The 17,533-nt window shown below is 46.3% G+C and overlaps 1 protein-coding gene across 2 annotated transcripts in view; it reads left to right on the forward strand.

Annotated features, from left to right (window-relative positions):
* The first annotated feature begins 1,271 nt into the window (after positions 1–1,271).
* The window catches only part of LOC140422331 (uncharacterized), a 38,140-nt gene continuing 21,878 nt past the window's right edge, over positions 1,272–17,533 (forward strand). The window contains exons 1-3 of one of the 2 annotated variants that reach the window (XM_072507361.1): positions 1,274–1,320; positions 7,814–8,013; positions 9,667–10,718. In XM_072507361.1, coding sequence (XP_072363462.1) covers positions 9,994–10,718 — 725 coding nt within the window. In that variant the 5' untranslated portion in view covers positions 1,274–1,320; positions 7,814–8,013; positions 9,667–9,993. Of the gene's footprint in view, positions 1,321–7,813; positions 8,014–9,666; positions 16,105–17,533 lie in introns of those variants that run through there. The other variant, XM_072507360.1, reaches the window with a different exon arrangement.

A 17,533-nucleotide genomic window follows, 5' to 3' on the forward strand; every position in this document is an offset into this window, starting at 1 on the left:
AGCCTACTTGTGACATTAATAAAAGTTATCTAAACTCTTAACATGATGACTATTCCAATTAATGTTGGGAAAGTTGAAATCACCTTATATAATTACCCTATTATTATTTTTACACACCTCCATGAATTGTGCACATAGTTGCTCCTCAATTTCCCGCTAACTATCTGGTGGTCTACAATAAACACCCAGCAATGTGACTGTCCTTTTCCTCAAGTACTATGGACGAGGCTGTTTGTTGGCAGTTCCAAGCTGAAGTACTGACCTTAATTCCCAACTGTATAAATCATGCCACATCTGATTCTATCTATTTATATATTCGAGCTAGTTTGCCCTCAGGCTCCACTTCCTTCCTACCTCTTTATTTTTTTTTGGTCATTTTTTGCTGCTTCTTAAAATCGGTCCCACCTTTGACCGAACACAAACCTTTTCAGATTTGTACAGCACTTTCAGTTTAATCCTTTACTTCCTTCTTTAATAATAATCTCTATTAGAGGCTTACATTAACACTGCAATGAAGTTACTGTGAAAAGCCTCGAGTCGCCACACTCCGGCACCTGTTCAGGTCACGGAGGGAGAATTCAGAATGTCCAATTCACCTAACAAGCACGTCTTTCGGGACTTGTGGGAGGAAACCGGAGCACCCGGAGGAAACCCACTCAGACACGGGGAGAGTGTGCACCCATTGATGATGCATCTTTCCCAAAGAGACAAATGTATTTATTTTAGATCTGCCTGTACTGGTAGGAAAAACATTTAGCACAGGGCTAAATCGCTGGCTTTGAAAGCAGACCAAGGCAGGCCAGCAGCACGGTTCAATTCCAGTAACAGCCTCCCCGAACAGGCGCCGGAATGTAGCGACTAGGGGCTTTTCACAGTAACTTCATTTGAAGCCTACTTGTGACAATAAGCGATTTACATTATTTACTTTGCATGAAGTGGTCCCACTCCCATTTCAGGCAGAGGGGCGGGAGGACAGAGGGCAGGGTCTGCAGTCTCAGGCGGTCCCACTCCCACCTCAGGCACAGGGGTGGGAGGACAGAGGGTGGGGCAGCAGGACTGGGGAGGAGGCAGAGACAGGAACAATCAGCCAGTCAGCCTGAGCCTGTGGCCGCTCTCACCGTCTATCACCGTCACAATATCCGGGTGATTGATGGTAGGTCCCGTCCAATAGGAAGACGAGGCGGGACTGGAGGACCAAGTGAGGGCGGCTGGTCCTCCAACTAATCGGAGTGAATGAGGGGCGGGGCCAGGCTGTGATTGAAGCATGCGCAGTGTGGGTAGTGGCGAAGGAGAAGGACGTCTTTTTCAGATCGTAAATTGGTAAGAGGCGTTTAACAATATGAGGGAACGACAGATCGCGGGAGTGGGCGGAAACGTTGTGTAAAGCTGTTGTGAGCCGCAAACCGCGGAAAACATTTCTGGGACCCAGTTTGTACCGAGCAGAACTGCAACTCCTCATTTCGGCTCGAGTTAACGGCCGCCATCTTTATTGGATGTGCATCAGGGCGCATGCGCGTTTGCCGTCTTTGTTGGGGGCGATGTTTCAATGAGTGGGAGGAGCTTGTTCCCCATTGTTCAGAATGGAGACAACTTGTCCATCAAACGTCATTCGTCTTTGAGTCCCAATGTCTTCTTGATGCAAAGCGCTGGCAGAGATGAAAAGAAAAGGAAGCAAATCCTGCTCTCCGGATTTCACTGCATCAACAAAGAACAAAGAACAAAGAAATGTACAGCACAGGAACAGGCCCTTCGGCCCTCCAAGCCCGTGCCGACCATACTGCCCGACTAAACTACAATCTTCTACACTTCCTGGGTCCGTATCCTTCTATTCCCATCCTATTCATATATTTGTCAAGATGCCCCTTAAATGTCCCTATCGTCCCTGCCTCCACTACCTCCTCCGGTAGTGAGTTCCAGGCACCCACTACCCTCTGCGTAAAAAACTTGCCTCGTACATCTACTCTAAACTTTGCCCCTCTCACCTTAAACCTATGCCCCCTAGTAATTGACCCCTCTACCCTGGGGAAAAGCCTCTGACTATCCACTCTGTCTATGCCCCTCATAATTTTGTATACCTCTATCAGGTCGCCCCTCAACCTCCTTCGTTCCAGTGAGAACAAACCGAGTTTATTCAATCGCTCCTCATAGCTTATGCCCTCCATACCAGGCAACATTCTGGTAAATCTCTTCTGCACCCTCTCTAAAGCCTCCACATCCTTCTGGTAGTGTGGCGACCAGAATTGAACACTATACTCCAAGTGTGGCCTAACTAAGGTTCTATACAGCTGCAACATGACTTGCCAATTCTTATACTCAATGCCCCGGCCAATGAAGGCAAGCATGCCGTATGCCTTCTTGACTACCTTCTCCACCTGTGTAGCCCCTTTCAGTGATCTGTGGACCTGTACTCCTAGATCTCTTTGACTTTCAATACTCTTGAGGGTTCTACCATTCACTGTATATTCCCTACCTGCATTAGCCCTTCCAAAATGCATTACCTCACATTTGTCCAGGTTAAACTCCATCTGCCATCTCTCCGCCCAAGTCTCCAGACAATCTAAATCCTGCTGTATCCTCAGACAGTCCTCATCGCTATCCGCAATTCCACCAACCTTTGTGTCGTCTGCAAACTTACTAATCAGACCAGTTACATTTTCCTCCAAATCATTTATATATACTACAAAGAGCAAAGGTCCCAGCACTGATCCCTGTGGAACACCACTGGTCACAGCCCTCCAATTAGAAAAGCATCCCTCCATTGCTACCCTCTGCCTTCTATGGCCTAGCCAGTTCTGTATCCACCTTGCCAGTTCACCCCTGATCCCGTGTGACTTCACCTTTTGTACTAGTCTACCATGAGGGACCTTGTCAAAGGCCTTACTGAAGTCCATATAGACAACATCTACTGCCCTACCTGCATCAATCATCTTAGTGACCTCCTCGAAAAACTCTATCAAGTTAGTGAGACACGACCTCCCCTTCACAAAACCGTGCTGCCTCTCACTAATACGTCCATTTGCTTCCAAATGGGAGTAGATCCTGTCTCGAAGAATTCTCTCCAGTAATTTCCCTACCACTGAAGTAAGGCTCACCGGCCTGTAGTTCCCGGGATTATCCCTGCCACCCTTCTTAAACAGAGGAACAACATTGGCTATTCTCCAGTCCTCCGGGACATCCCCTGAAGACAGCGAGGATCCAAAGATTTCTGTCAAGGCCTCAGCAATTTCCTCTCCAGCCTCCTTCAGTATTCTGGGGTAGATCCCATCCGGCCCTGGGGACTTATCTACCTTAATATTTTTTAAGACACCCAACACCTCGTCTTTTTGGATCACAATGTGACCCAGGCTATCTACACCCCCTTCTCCAGACTCAACATCTACCAATTCCTTCTCTTTGGTGAATACTGATGCAAAGTATTCATTTAGTACCTCGCCCATTTCCTCTGGCTCCACACATAGATTCCCTAGCCTATCCTTCAGTGGGCCAACCCTTTCCCTGGCTACCCTCTTGCTTTTTATGTAAGTGTAAAAAGCCTTGGGATTTTCCTTAACCCTATTTGCCAATGACTTTTCATGACCCCTTCTAGCCCTCCTGACTCCTTGCTTAAGTTCCTTCCTACTTTCCTTATATGCCACACAGGCTTCGTCTGTTCCCAGCCTTTTAGCCCTGACAAATGCCTCCTTTTTCTTTTTGACGAGGCCTACAATATCACTCGTCATCCAAGGTTCCCGAAAATTGCCGTATTTATCTTTCTTCCTCACAGGAACATGCCTGTCCTGTATTCCTTTCAACTGACACTTGAAAGCCTCCCACATGTCAGATGTTGATTTGCCCTCAAACATCCGCCCCCAATCTATGTTCTTCAGTTCCCGCCTAATATTGTTATAATTAGCCTTCCCCCAGTTTAGCACATTCATCCTCGGACCACTCTTATCCTTGTCCACCAGTACTTTAAAACTTACTGAATTGTGGTCACTGTTACCGAAATGCTCCCCTACTGAAACATCTACCACCTGGCCGGGCTCATTCCCCAATACCAGGTCCAGTACCGCCCCTTCCCTAGTTGGACTGTTTACATATTGTTTTAAGAAGCCCTCCTGGATGCTCCTTACAAACTCTGCCCCGTCTAAGCCCCTGGCACTAAGTGAGTCCCAGTCAATATTGGGGAAGTTGAAGTCTCCCATCACCACAACCCTGTTGTTTTTACTCTTTTCCAAAATCTGTCTACCTATCTGCTCCTCTATCTCCCGCTGGCTGTTGGGAGGCCTGTAGTATACCCCCAACATTGTGACTGCACCCTTCTTATTCCTGATCTCTACCCATATAGCCTCACTGCCCTCTGAGGTGTCCTCTCGCTGTATAGCTGTGATACTCTCCTGACCAAGTAGCGCAACTCCGCCTCCCCTTTTACATCCCCCTCTATCCCGCCTGAAACATCTAAATCCTGGAACGTTTAGCTGCCAATCCTGCCCTTCCCTCAACCAGGTCTCTGTAATGGCAACAACATCATAGTTCCAAGTAGTAATCCAAGCTCTAAGTTCATCTGCCTTACCCGTAATGCTCCTTGCATTAAAACATATGCACTTCACATCATTGGACATCCTGACCCATGTGTCCAAAGCTCTGCGGCTCTGTTCCGTCACATGAAGACCCAGGGCAGCAACTCGCAACCCTGAGTCAACATCACCCTCAAATCAGGGGACTGCTGATGACAACGCGGGTCAGTGTACAGAGGGGAGCATGAGTGGTCATTGTGGACCAGGGAGCAAGAGGGCAGAATGTAGTGGATTTCTTTCCTGGACTGACAGTGATTAATTTTGGAAACTCCTTTTACAGGGGATTAGTAGGGGAGGATTTACACACAGCAAATTCAAACCAGGAGAAATATTTATCTTTCCTGAATTACATTTCTGGACTGACAGTGATGCCTATGTAAACTTCTTTCATGGGGGATTAGAAAGGGATTTGCAGACAGGAAACTCACAACCAATCCTCACATCAAATTCTGACACCACCATTCGAGTTATCAGGACCTGGAGATTATCAATCTTTGTGTGTAAGCATTGAGTTCCAGATCTGTACAAAATGACTACCTCCTATCTCCCCTGTAGATCTTGTTCACAACCTTAAATCTGTGTCCTGTAATCCTTTTACAATTTGCTGATGGGAACAGTTTTTAAAAATCTTTTGCTGGGTTTCCCATTGTCGTTTCTGGTGCCTGGGTCGATGTCGGATGGTCCGCCTGGTTTCATTCCTTTTTCTGTGATATTGTAGAGGTTGAATGGGGTTGGACCAGTCCATTTAGGATCCAGAACACAATTGAAGCCCCCTCCAAGAATCAATTGATCTGTATCCAGGTCTGGGATGGATCCCAACAATTTTTTCACAAATGCCACATAATAATAATCTTTATTATTGCCACAATAATAAACCCACGGAACACCCGTAGGAAACCTATGCTGACACGGAGAGAATGTGCAAACCCCTCACAGACAGTGACCCAAGCCGGGAATTGAACCTGGGTCCCTGGCGCTGTGAAGCAACAGTGCTAACCACTGGGCTACCATCCGCCCATCGTCCCAGTTAGGGGCATAGACCACGAAATGTACGCCAAAGACCCGCTGACCACCATGTATCTCCCATTAGTGTCCGCAACAAGCCCAATGGCCGAAAGAGGAATCTGTTTATTAATTAGAATTGCAGCAGCTCGAGCCCTTCGTCAAAGCCCGAGTGAAACACTTGGCTCACCCCTCCGCAGTCTTGTCTGATCTCTTTTTTTTCTACATGTTTAGAGTACCCAATTATTTTTTTTTTCCAATTAAGGGGCAATTTCACGTGGCCAATCCACCTAACCTGCACAGCTTTAGGATGTGGGGCGAAGTCCATGCAGACATGGGGAGAATGAGCAAACTTCACACAGCCAATGATGCGGGGCCAGGATCAAACCTGGGACCTCGGTGCTGTTAGGCAGCAGTGCTAACCACTGCGCTGCCATGCCACCCTGGTCTGATCTCTAACCTGCAAGTGAGTCTCCTGCAAGAACACCACACCAGCATTTAGATTCTTTCATTGAGCAAAAACACTCAACCTCTTTACTGTTCCACCCAATCCCCTTACATTCTAGGTGACCAGCCAAATCCGGGGTCTCCCACCCCCACTTCCCCAACATGGAATCAGCCATTTCCACCGTGAGGGACGATCAAGTAAATCTTCAAAAAGTACAGGCCAAGGGTCCACACAAGATGGTTGCCACACACACCCTGAGAGTAAAACAAAAACAGTTCTAAAGTCATCACCAGCAAGCTAACCCCTCTGTCCCACCCCCATTTCCTGCCAACGCCCCACCCAGATGCACAAATTGAAACCAAACCCCGCCCCCCCCGGCTCTGACCCAGACAAAACCAGCCAAAACTGGTTCAACAACTGCAGCCCCCATCTCACTCTCATTCACCAGCTCACTTCTGGCAGGGCAACCCCTCTCAGCACAAAAAGAAAAAGAACGATGATATTGCCCACCTCGAGGATAAACCCTCACTGGAATAACTGAGTGAATCCCTTCCCACACTCAGAACAGGTGAATGGTCTTTCGCCGGTATGACGATGGTGATCAGTCTCCAGCTCACATGCGGATCTGAATCCCTTCCCACAGTCCCCATATTTCCATGGTTTCAGCATGCTGCTGGTGTCCTTGTTGCTTTCCACGTTTGACGATCTGTTGAAGTCTTATCCCCATAGAAAGCACGTGTACGGTCTCCCCGCTGTGGGAATGGTGTGATGTTTTTTCAGACTGTGTAACTGGTTAAAAGCTCTTTCCACAGTCAGTTCACTGGAACACTCTCACCCGAGATGTGTGTGTATCGGGTTTTTTTTCAGTCACACTGATCTTGAAAATCTTTTCCTACAGACAGAACAGACAAACATTTCTTCTTCACCATTCACAGGCCAATGATATTCAGGTCCTGATGAATGAAGTGACTCTATTAAATCTTGATGTGAAGTTTGATTTGAGTTCCCATATGTAAATCCTCCCCTTGTAATATCCTGTAAAAGGAATTCACAAATGTCATCACTGTAGGGGCAGGTACGGTGGCTCAGTGGTTTGATCCGGGCCACTGTCTGTATGGAGTTTGCACGTTCTCCCCGTGTCTGCGTGGGTCTGGCCCCCATAATCCAATAAGATGTGCAGGTAGGTGAATTGGCCACGCTAAAATTACTCCTTAATCAGGGGGGGGAAAAGAATTGGGTAGTCTAAATTTAATTTTTTTGTAATTTAAGAAAAAAGTCTTCACTGTCAATCCAGGATAGAAATTCTGAACAGACAATTCTTGTTTCTCTGGGGAGGGGCGTGGCACAGTGGTTAGCACTGCTGCCTATGGCGCTGAGGACCAGGGTTCGAATCCAGGCCCTGGGTCACTGTCCGTGTGGAGTTTGCACATTCTCCCCGTGTCTGCGTGGGTCTCCCCCCAAAGATGTGCAGGGTAGGTGGATTGGCCCCGCTAAATTGCCCCTTAATTGGAAAAAAAATAATTGGCTACTCTAAATTTTTTCAAAAAAGGATTGCCTCTTTCCTAATGTTCATAATTAAAGGGGTGATTTCCCCAGGAGATGGCTGACATTTCAGGGCAATTAAATTAATAATGGACAGAGATATGTCCAGTGTTGTTACATGGTACAGGTTAGATATATTATTTACTGTTTTGTAATAAAGTAAATGTATTGTTATTTCTCGTAATATAAGACTGTAGCTACGTTATATATTTCTAGTCATCTCTTCCCTCAGAGGGTTGTTAGTCTTTGGATTTCTCTTCCACAGGGACCAGTGGAGTCTGGGGGCCATCGAATATATTGAAGCACAAGTTTGACAGAAATTTTATTGACAATGGAGTTAAGGGTTATGGGGAACAGGTAGGAAAATAGAGTGAAAGCTGAGATGAGGAGGGATCTCTTCACTCAAGGATGTGGTGAAGCTTTGGAATTCTCTACCCCAGAGGAATGTGGAGCCTCAGTCATCAGGTATGTTCAAGACAGATATTGATGCTGTTTCGTGTAGGGGCACTAGCTTAGCAGCCCCGGTCACGGCGCCTCTGCAGCTTCCGCCGGCACGGAACTCCACCAGCCCGATAGTGGTGGCGGCTCTTCGGATCTGGGGCCAGTGGAGGAGGCATGTAGGGGAGGTAAGAGCATCGGTGTGGACCCCAATCTGCGGCAACCACCGATTTGCCCTGGGGAACATGGACGGGGGGTATCGACTGTGGAGGAGGGCGGGGATTGTGAGGATGGGGGATCTGTTCCTGGAAGGGAGCTTTCCGGGCATGAGGGCGCTGGAGGAGAAGTTTGGGCTGACGAGAGGGAACGACTTTCGATACTTACAGGTGCGGGATTTCCTACGCAGACTGGTGCCGTCCTTCCCACATATCCCGCCGAAGGGGAGGCAGGACAGGGTAGTTTCTAGGGGAGAGGGTAGTCTCAGACGTCTACAAGGATCTAATGGGAGCTGAGGATAAGCAGACCGAGGACCTGAAGCTTAAGTGGGACGAGGAGCTCGGGGGGTGTGGGGGGAGATGGAGGACAGTATCTGGGCAGAAGCCCTGAGCAGAGTAAATACGACCGCACATGCGCCAGGCTCAGCCTGATCCAGTTTAAGGTCATGCACCGGGCCCACATGACAGTGGCCCAGATGAGCAAATTCTTCGGGCTGGAGGACAAGTGTGCTAGATGCGCCTGAGGGCCGGCTAACCATGTACACATGTTCTGGTTGTGCCCTAAACTCAGGGGGTATTGGCAGGGATTCGCAGATGTCATGTCCCGGGTATTGAAAACTGGGGTGGCAATGAGCCCGGAGGTGGCAATCTTTGGGGTTTCGGAGGATCCGGAAGTCCAGGAAGAGAGAGAGGCCGACGCTCTGGCCTTTGCTTCCCTGGTAGCCCGGCGATGAATACTGTTAGCATGGAGGGACTCAAAGCCCCCGAGGGCTGAGGTATGGCTATCGGACATGACAAACTTTCTTGGCCTAGAGAAAGTCAAGTACGCCTTGAAAGGTTCGCCCAAAGGTGGCAGCCATTTATTGACTTCTTCGCAGAGGATTAAGCGTCGGGTGGGGTGGGGGCTAGAGTAGAGTAGGGGGATATTGAGGCAGGTCCTTGTGTGAACAGAACCGTGGTTTGCACTATGTTTAATTTGTGTCTTGACTTTTTTTGTACTATACAATATCACTTTTTCTATATGCCTAAAATACCTCAATAAAATTGTTTGTTAAAAGAAAAGACAGATATTGATAGGTTTCTAGATATTGAATATATCGAGGGATATTGGGATCGTGCGGGAAAATGGTGCTGAGGTAGATCGGCCAAGGATCTCATTGAATGGTTGAGCAGACTCGGTGGGCTGAATGGCCTACTCTTGCTCCTATTCTAATCGCTGGGTGCTGGTCAGGAAGCAGTGAGCTGAGCTTGGATCTGTCAATCAGCCTGAATCAGCACCTTCAGGAGAATTGGGAGGGTGAATATTACATTCAGCAGAGTGAGAATGGAGGGAGATTGTGTGGGATGGAGATTTACAGCTTTTGGAGAACAAGAGTGTAAATAATGTCCCATAGGAACTAGAACTGTCTGTTCTGAATTTCTATCCTGTAATAACAATGATGACTTTTGTAAATTGTTTTTAAAGGATATCAGAAGAGGAGGAATTATAGACAGAAATCTCAAACATCACGTCTTGATGTGACAAACTCACTCGATTCCTTCTGATCTGAATATCATCGGGCTCTGAATATCATCGGCAAGAAGGAGAAATGTTTGTCCGATCTGTCGGCTTCAAAAGATTTTAAACGTGAGTGTGACTGGAAAAGCACACAACACACGCCCGAGTGAGAGTGTTCCAGTGAACTGACTGTGGAAAGAGCTTAAACCAGTTACACAGCCTAAAAAAACATCACACCATTCACAGTGAGGAGAGACAATGCACATATTCTGTGTGTAGACAACGCTTCCACTGATGTCCAATCTGGAGAGACACGAGTCGACCCAAAACATGGAGAAATCATGGAAATGTGGGAAGGGATACAGATTCCCATCTGAGCTGGAGATTCATCGCCGCATTCACACTGGGAAGAGGCCGTTCACCTGCTCTCAGTGTGGGCAGAGATTCATTGATTCATCCAACCTGCAGAGACACCAGCGAGTTCACACTGGGGAGAGGCCATTCACCTGCTCTCAGTGTGGGAAAGGATTCACTCAATTATCCAGCCTGCAGAGACATCAGCAAAATTACACTGGGGAGAAGCCGTTCACCTGCTTTCAGTGTGGGAAAGCGTTCCGTGATTCATCCACCCTGCTGAGACATCAGCAAATTCACACTGGGGAGAGGCCGTTCACCTGCTCTCAGTGTGGGAAAGCGTTCCGTGATTCATCCACCCTGCAGAGACATCAGCGAGTTCACACTGGGGAGAGGCCATTCACCTGCTCTCAGTGTGGGAAGGGATTCATTGATTCATCCACCCTGCGGATCCATCAGCGAGTTCACACTGAGGAGAAGCCATTCACCTGCTCTCAGTGTGGGAAGGGATTCACTCGGTTGTCCAGCCTGCAGACACACCAGCGAGTCCACACTGGGGAGAGACCATTCACCTGCTCTCAGTGTGGGCAAGGATTCATTCATTCACCCGCCCTGCGGAGACACCTGCAAGTTCACACTGGGGAGAGGCCATTCATCTGCTCTCAGTGTGGGAAGGGATTCACTTGGTTATCCAACCTGCAGACACACAAGCGAGTTCATTCTGGGGAGAGGCCATTCACCTGCTCTCATTGTAGGAAGGGATTTATTGATTTATCCACCCTCCTGAGACACCAGCGAGTTCACACTGGGGAGAGGCCGTTCACCTGCTCTCAGTGTGGGAAGGGATTCAGTCAGTTATCCAGCCTGCAGACACACCAGCGCATTCACACTGGGGAGAGGCCATTCACCTGCTCTCAGTGTGGGAAGGGATTCATTGATTCGTCCAAACTGCAGACACACCTACGAGTTCACACTGGGGAGAGGCCATTCATCTGCTCTCAGTGTGGGAAGGGATTCATTGATTCATCCACCCTGCTGAGACACCAGCGAGTTCACACTGGGGAGAAACCATTCACCTGCTCTTAGTGTGGGAAGGCATTACACAGAACCATAGAAAATAGGAGCAGGAAGAGGCCATTTGGCCCTTAGCACCTGCTCTGCCATTCATTCTGATCATTGCTTATCATCCAACTCCATAACTTAATCCCGCTTTCCCCTCCATATCCTTTGATACCCTTCACCCTAAGTGCTATATCCAACTGCTTCTTGAAGGCATACAATGTATTGGCCTCAACTATTTCTCGTGGTGACAAATTCCACAGGCTCACCACTCTCTGGTTGAAGAAATTTCTCCTCATCTCTGTCCTAAATGGTCTACCTCGTATCCTCAGACTGCGACCTCTGGTTCTGTACACTCCCACCATCGGGAAAATCTTTCCCACATCTACCCTGTCAAGTCCTGTTAGAATATTTTAGGTTTCTATGAGATGCCCCATTCTTCTGAACTCCAGCGAATACAATCCTAACTGATTCAATCTCTCATACATCAGTCCCACCATCCCAGGAATCAGTCTGGTAAACCTTCGCTGCACTCCCTCTAGAGCAACGACATCCTTCCTCAGATAAGGAGACCAAAACTGCACACAACATTCCAGGTATGGTCTCGCCAAGGTCCTGTATAATTGCAGCAAGATATCCCTGCTCCTGTACTCTAATCCGCTCGCAATGAAGGCTAGCATATCATTTGCCTTCTTTACCGCCTGCTGTAGCTGCATGCATACCTTCAGTGACTGGTGTACAAGGATACCCAGGTCTCGTTGCACATTCTTCTCTCCTAATTTACGGCCATTCAGCTAATAGTCTGCCTTCTTGTTATGAGTCCGTGTGGAGACAAGTTCTCCCCGTGCCTGCGTGAGTCCACCCCCATAACCCAAAGATGTGCAGGGTAGGTGAATTGGCCACGATAAATTGCCCCTTAATTGGAAAAAAAGATTGGGTAATTAAATTTTTTAAAAAAATCATTAATATATCTTGTGAATATCTGGGGTCCTAGCACCGATCCCTGCAGTACCCCATTGGTCACTGCCTGCCAATTTGAAAAACACCCATTAATCCCTACTCTTTGTTTCCTGTCTGCCAACCAATTTTCTACCTATCTCAACACACTACCCCTAATCTCATGTGCTTTAATTTTACACGCTGATCTCTTACGCGGGACTTTGTCAAAAGCCATCTGAAAGTCCAAATATACCACATCCACTGGCTCCCCCTCATCAACTCTGCTAGTTACATCCTCGAAGAATTCCAGTCGATTTGTCAAGCATGATTTCTCCTTCATAAATCCTTGCTGACTCTGCCCGATCATGCCATGTTTTCTTAGTGCTTTGCTTTAAAATCTTTGATAATGGATTCTAGAATTTTGCCGATGTCAGGCTTACTGGTCTATAATTCCCTTTTTTCTCTCTATCTCGCTTTTTAAATAGTGGAGTTACATAAGCCAACCTCCAATCTGCAGGAACTGTTCCAGAGTCTATAGAATCCTGGGTGATGACCACCAATGCATCCACTATTTCTAGAGCCACTTCTTTAAGTACTTTGGGATGCAGATTATCAGGCCCTGGGGATTTATCAGCTTTCAATCCCATCAATTTCCCCAACACCATTTCTCTACTAATATTGATCTCCTTCAGTTCCTCCCTCTCACTAAATCCTGCGTTCCCCAACATGTCTGGTGTCTGATTTGTGCCCTCATTTGTGAAGACAGAACCAAAATATGTATTTATTTGCTCAGCCATTTCTTTGTCCCCTATTATACATTCTCCTGTTTCTGACTGTAAGGAACCTACATTTGACTTCCCCAATCTTTTTCTCTTGACGTACCTGTAGGAACATTTACAGTCAGCCTAATTTCCTGTTTTAGGCCATTCCCAACATCACCACTGCAGTTTGGGCGTCTATATACGATGCCCATTAATTTCCATGCCCCTTGGTGTTCCTCAGCTCTACCCATACAGATTCCACATTATTGGTGCTAATATCCTACCCCACTATTGCATTAATTTCCTCTGCCACTCCACTGCCTTTTCCTTTTTGTCTGTCCTTCCAAAATACTGAATATATTCAGTTCCCATCCCTGGTCACCCTTGGGCCATGTCTCCACAATCCCGATTATCTCACACCCGTTTATGTCTGTTTGCGCGATTCACTCGGTTATGCCGTCTGCAGTCACAACAGGGAGTTTATACTGGGGAGAGGCCATTCACCTGCCCTCAATGTGTGAAGGGGTTTTGTAATTCATCGCACTTTTTTAAAATATATAAATTTAAAGAATACAATTATTTTTTTCCAATTAAGGGGCAATTTAGCGTGGCCAATCCACCTACCCTACACATCTTTGGGTTGTGGGGGCGAAACCCACGCAAACACGGGGAGAAGTTGTCTCCACACGGAGACAATGTACAAACTCCACACGGACAGTGACCCAGAGTCGGGATCGAACCTGGGACATTGGCGCCGTGAGGCAGCAGTGCTAAGCAGTGCGCCACCATGCTGCCCACTTCATCGCACCTTCTGAGACACCAACAAGTTCACAACTGATTACAGGGATTGGATTCTGCTGTTATTGTTTCTGTTCTCAATTACATCCAGGACTGCATTTTATTCATTCTGTTGGTCAATGGGGATGGTCAGAGGGTTTCTTTCTGCTGGACTGACCGGTCTCACGACTTCGCCTCCAGTGGGCTGATTCTCTCTGAGCCTTCTTGCGAATATCTGGTTTCGCATTTCACAAGGATCAAAGAGTGAAAGGGTGTTTGGAGATTAGAAGATATTGCATTACTATTTCTGTTTGGAAACCCCAAAATCTATGCCACATTGCCATGAAGATGGGCTATGGTGGTTACATGGTTCTTTTGTTTAATTTATCTTGGTGCTTCTCACAGAAGGAAACTATCCGGGTATGAGGGGCAAGTTGTCTGAGGTGCACTGGGAAACTACATTAAATAGTATGGTGTGAGACAGACAATCAGTAATATTTAAGCAATTATTACAGATTTACACGGGGATCGGTTAGCTCAGTTGGCTGGATGTCTGGTTTGTGCTGAGTGACACCAACAGCACAGGTTAAATTCCCATACCGGCTGAGGTTAGCCATGGTCTGTGTCAGTATTTATGCTCCACATAATCCTCCACCCACCCCTCTACATCTCTCCCATCAGCATCTCCTTTTATTCCATTCTCCCCCATGTATGTATCTAGCTTCCTGTTCAATGGATTCATGCTGTTCACCTGAACCACTCGCTGGGGTAGCAAGTTGCACATTCTCACCACTCGCTTTGTAAAGAGGTTTCTACTGAAATTCCTGTTGGATTATTGAATCCCTTCACAATCTTAAAGACTTCCATCAGGTCACCCATCAGTCTTCTCTTTTCCAGAAAAAAGCAGCCCCATCCTTTCTTGAGTGTTAAATGCTCTCAGTTCTGTATATTTTGAACCTTTGTTGCACCTTCTCCAGTGCCTCTATTTCCTTTTTCTAATGGAGATGACCAATGTTGACAGAGACTCCCAGTGCAGTCTAACCCTGGCTCTAAACAGGTTGAACGTTTCCTCCGTGTTTTTCAATTCTATCCCTCGGAATGGAACCTTATATTTGGGCCCCACACTTTAGGAAAGATGTGAAGTTCTTAGATTGTGGAGGACATTTACAATAATAATCTTTATTATTGTCACAAGTAGGCTTACATTAACACTGCAATGAAGTTAGTGTGAAAATTTACAAGAATGGCACCAGGGATGAGGGACTCCAGTTAGCTGGAGCGACTGGAGCAGCTGAATTTCTCTCCTGAGATCACAGCATCTGGACGGTGGGGAATGGGGCCATTCAGCCCTTTGATACCATGTCTGCTCTCTGTGGAGCAAGCCAGTCTGTCCATTGCCCCGTTCTGTCCCCGAATCCCTATAGGTTTATTTCTCTCAGTGCCCATCCAATTTCCTGTTGAAATCCTTTCCTCATTTCTGCATCTCCCACCCTCATAGGCAGTAGGTTCCAGGTCGTTACCACTCGTTTTACATGTACACAAGGCTCCTAGAGCACGGAGGAGTCTATTTGGCCCATTCTCCCTATGCCAGCTCTTTGTACAGCGATCCATTTAATCTCATTGTTCGATTTTTTTTTTTCAGAATGCATCAAATTCCCTTTTGGAAGTTACAGTGCAATAAGATTTCAGCACAATTTATAGACAGTGCATTCCAAGTCACAACACGCTGTGTTTCACAACAAAAGCTGTGCATATGATGTGTCTGGGTTTCACAGAGTATCAAAATGGTGTCAACGATGTTATTACAAAAAATTAAGACTCAATCTTTATCAATGATTTTGGTGAGGACACCGAGTGTAATATATCCGAGATTGCAGACAATTAGAACAAGTGTACATTTCTATAAAACTCTCACTACCACTGGACCTCCAAAAGTGTTTTAAAGCCAATGGAGTACTTTTGAAACATATTCACTGTTGTAATGTAGGAAGCTGTAATCACATTTAGTTTCAAAATTGTTATTTTCATAGTGTATTCACTGTCATTAGTAACAAGGTCAAGACAGCCCTTTTATACATCTAACACGTGGCTTCCTGCAGCCATTTCACCTTCTGTACCTTTTCTATATTGACTATGTATTGATTTCATAGCAAAAAACAATAATTAAATTAATGATTATTCAGTAGTGAACATTGATTATCATTAGTGAATTGGTATATTAATTAATTATATTGTAAAGACTAGATCTTTGTTTCAAAAAATAACACCATCGACCAAAATGTTTCCAGAAACTGCAGAGCTATCAGAATTTGTTTGAAAAAATAAATTACTTTATAATTTTGAGAATTTATAAGACGACATATTCTGCCAAGTCTATGTGGGCTAGGCAGTGGTGTAATGGTATTGTTACTGGGCTAGTAATCCAGAGACCCAGGTTAATGCTCTGGGGATCTGAGATCGAATCTGGCTACGACAGATATTGAAATTGAATAAAAGCCTCAAATTAAAAGTCTAATGTTGACATTGGCGATTGTTGTAAAAGGCCGTTTGGTTCACTCATGTTCTTTAGGAAATCTGCTCTCTTTACATGGCCTGGCCTACACGTGACTCCAGAACCACTGCAATGTTGTGGTTGACTTGTAAGTGCCTTCTGAAATAGCCTCGCAAGACATGCAGTTCAAGGGCAATTGGAATGAGCAATAAATGCTGGCCCAGCCAGTGACACCCACCTCCCATGAATGAATAAGTTTTAAGAAGGCTCATTGTTCAATCTGAAGACGAGTAAGAAACTGTCTCTTTGATTGGATTTGATTTATTGTCACATGTATCGAGGTACAGTGATAAGTATTGTACTGCGTGCAGTCCAGACAGATTGCTCCATACATGAAAAAAACAGGACATTCAATACACAGACATAGACACTGGGTGAAGTATACGGAGTGTGGTACTCAGTAGAGAACCAGTGTATCTTGCATTAATTAAATATTATATTAATTAGCTATGAGTCTGCAACAGATGATGAAATACGTGGTGATCCTTAATTAAGTTACAATTAATGAAACAATAATGAACCAGTAGTTATAGTAAAAGCCTGAGTTTTATTTTATTTTTAAAAAAATATATTTTATTGAAAATGTTTTCCTGAACAACATTTTTCCCGCTTACAAAGCAAACGAAACGATAACAATAACAAAACAGAAATTTTTAACAATAATAATAATAATAATACACAAGTAACAAAACCTCATACTCTATTGACCTATACTCAACTAAACCTCCTCCCCCCCTCCCCCTGGGTAGCTGCTGCTGGTCATCTGTCTTCCCTCTAACGTTCCCCTAGGTAGTCGAGAAATGGCTGCCACCGCCTGGTGAACCCTTGAGCCGATCCTCTCAGGGCAAACTTTATCTGCTCCAGTTTAATAAACCCCGCCATATCGTTTACCCAGGCCTCCAGTCCGGGGGGTTTCGCCTCCTTCCACATGAGTAGGATCCTGCGCCGGGCTACGAGGGACGCAAAGGCCACGACATCGGCCTCTTTCGCCTCCTGCACTCCCGGCTCTTCTGCAACTCCAAATAGAGCTAACCCCCAGCTTGGTTTGACCCGGGCATTCACCACCTGCGAGGTCACTCCCGTCACTCCCTTCCAATATCCTACCAGTGCTGGGCACGCCCAAAACATATGTGCGTGGTTTGCCGGGCTCCCGCCACACCTCCCACATCTGTTCTCCACTCCAAAGAACCTGCTCAATCTTGCCCCCGTTATGTGTGCTCTATGTAGCACCTTAAATTGAATCAGGCTAAGCCTGGCGCATGAGGAAGAGGAGCTTACCCTGCTTAGGGCATCAGCCCACATACCCTCCTCTATCTCCTCCCCTAGTTCTTCCCACTTTCCTTTTAGTTCGCCCACCGAATCCTCCCCCTCTTCCCTCATCTCTCTGTAAATC

The sequence above is a fragment of the Scyliorhinus torazame genome, chromosome 5, assembly GCF_047496885.1.
Source record: "Scyliorhinus torazame isolate Kashiwa2021f chromosome 5, sScyTor2.1, whole genome shotgun sequence".
Classification (NCBI taxonomy): Eukaryota; Metazoa; Chordata; class Chondrichthyes; order Carcharhiniformes; family Scyliorhinidae; genus Scyliorhinus; species Scyliorhinus torazame.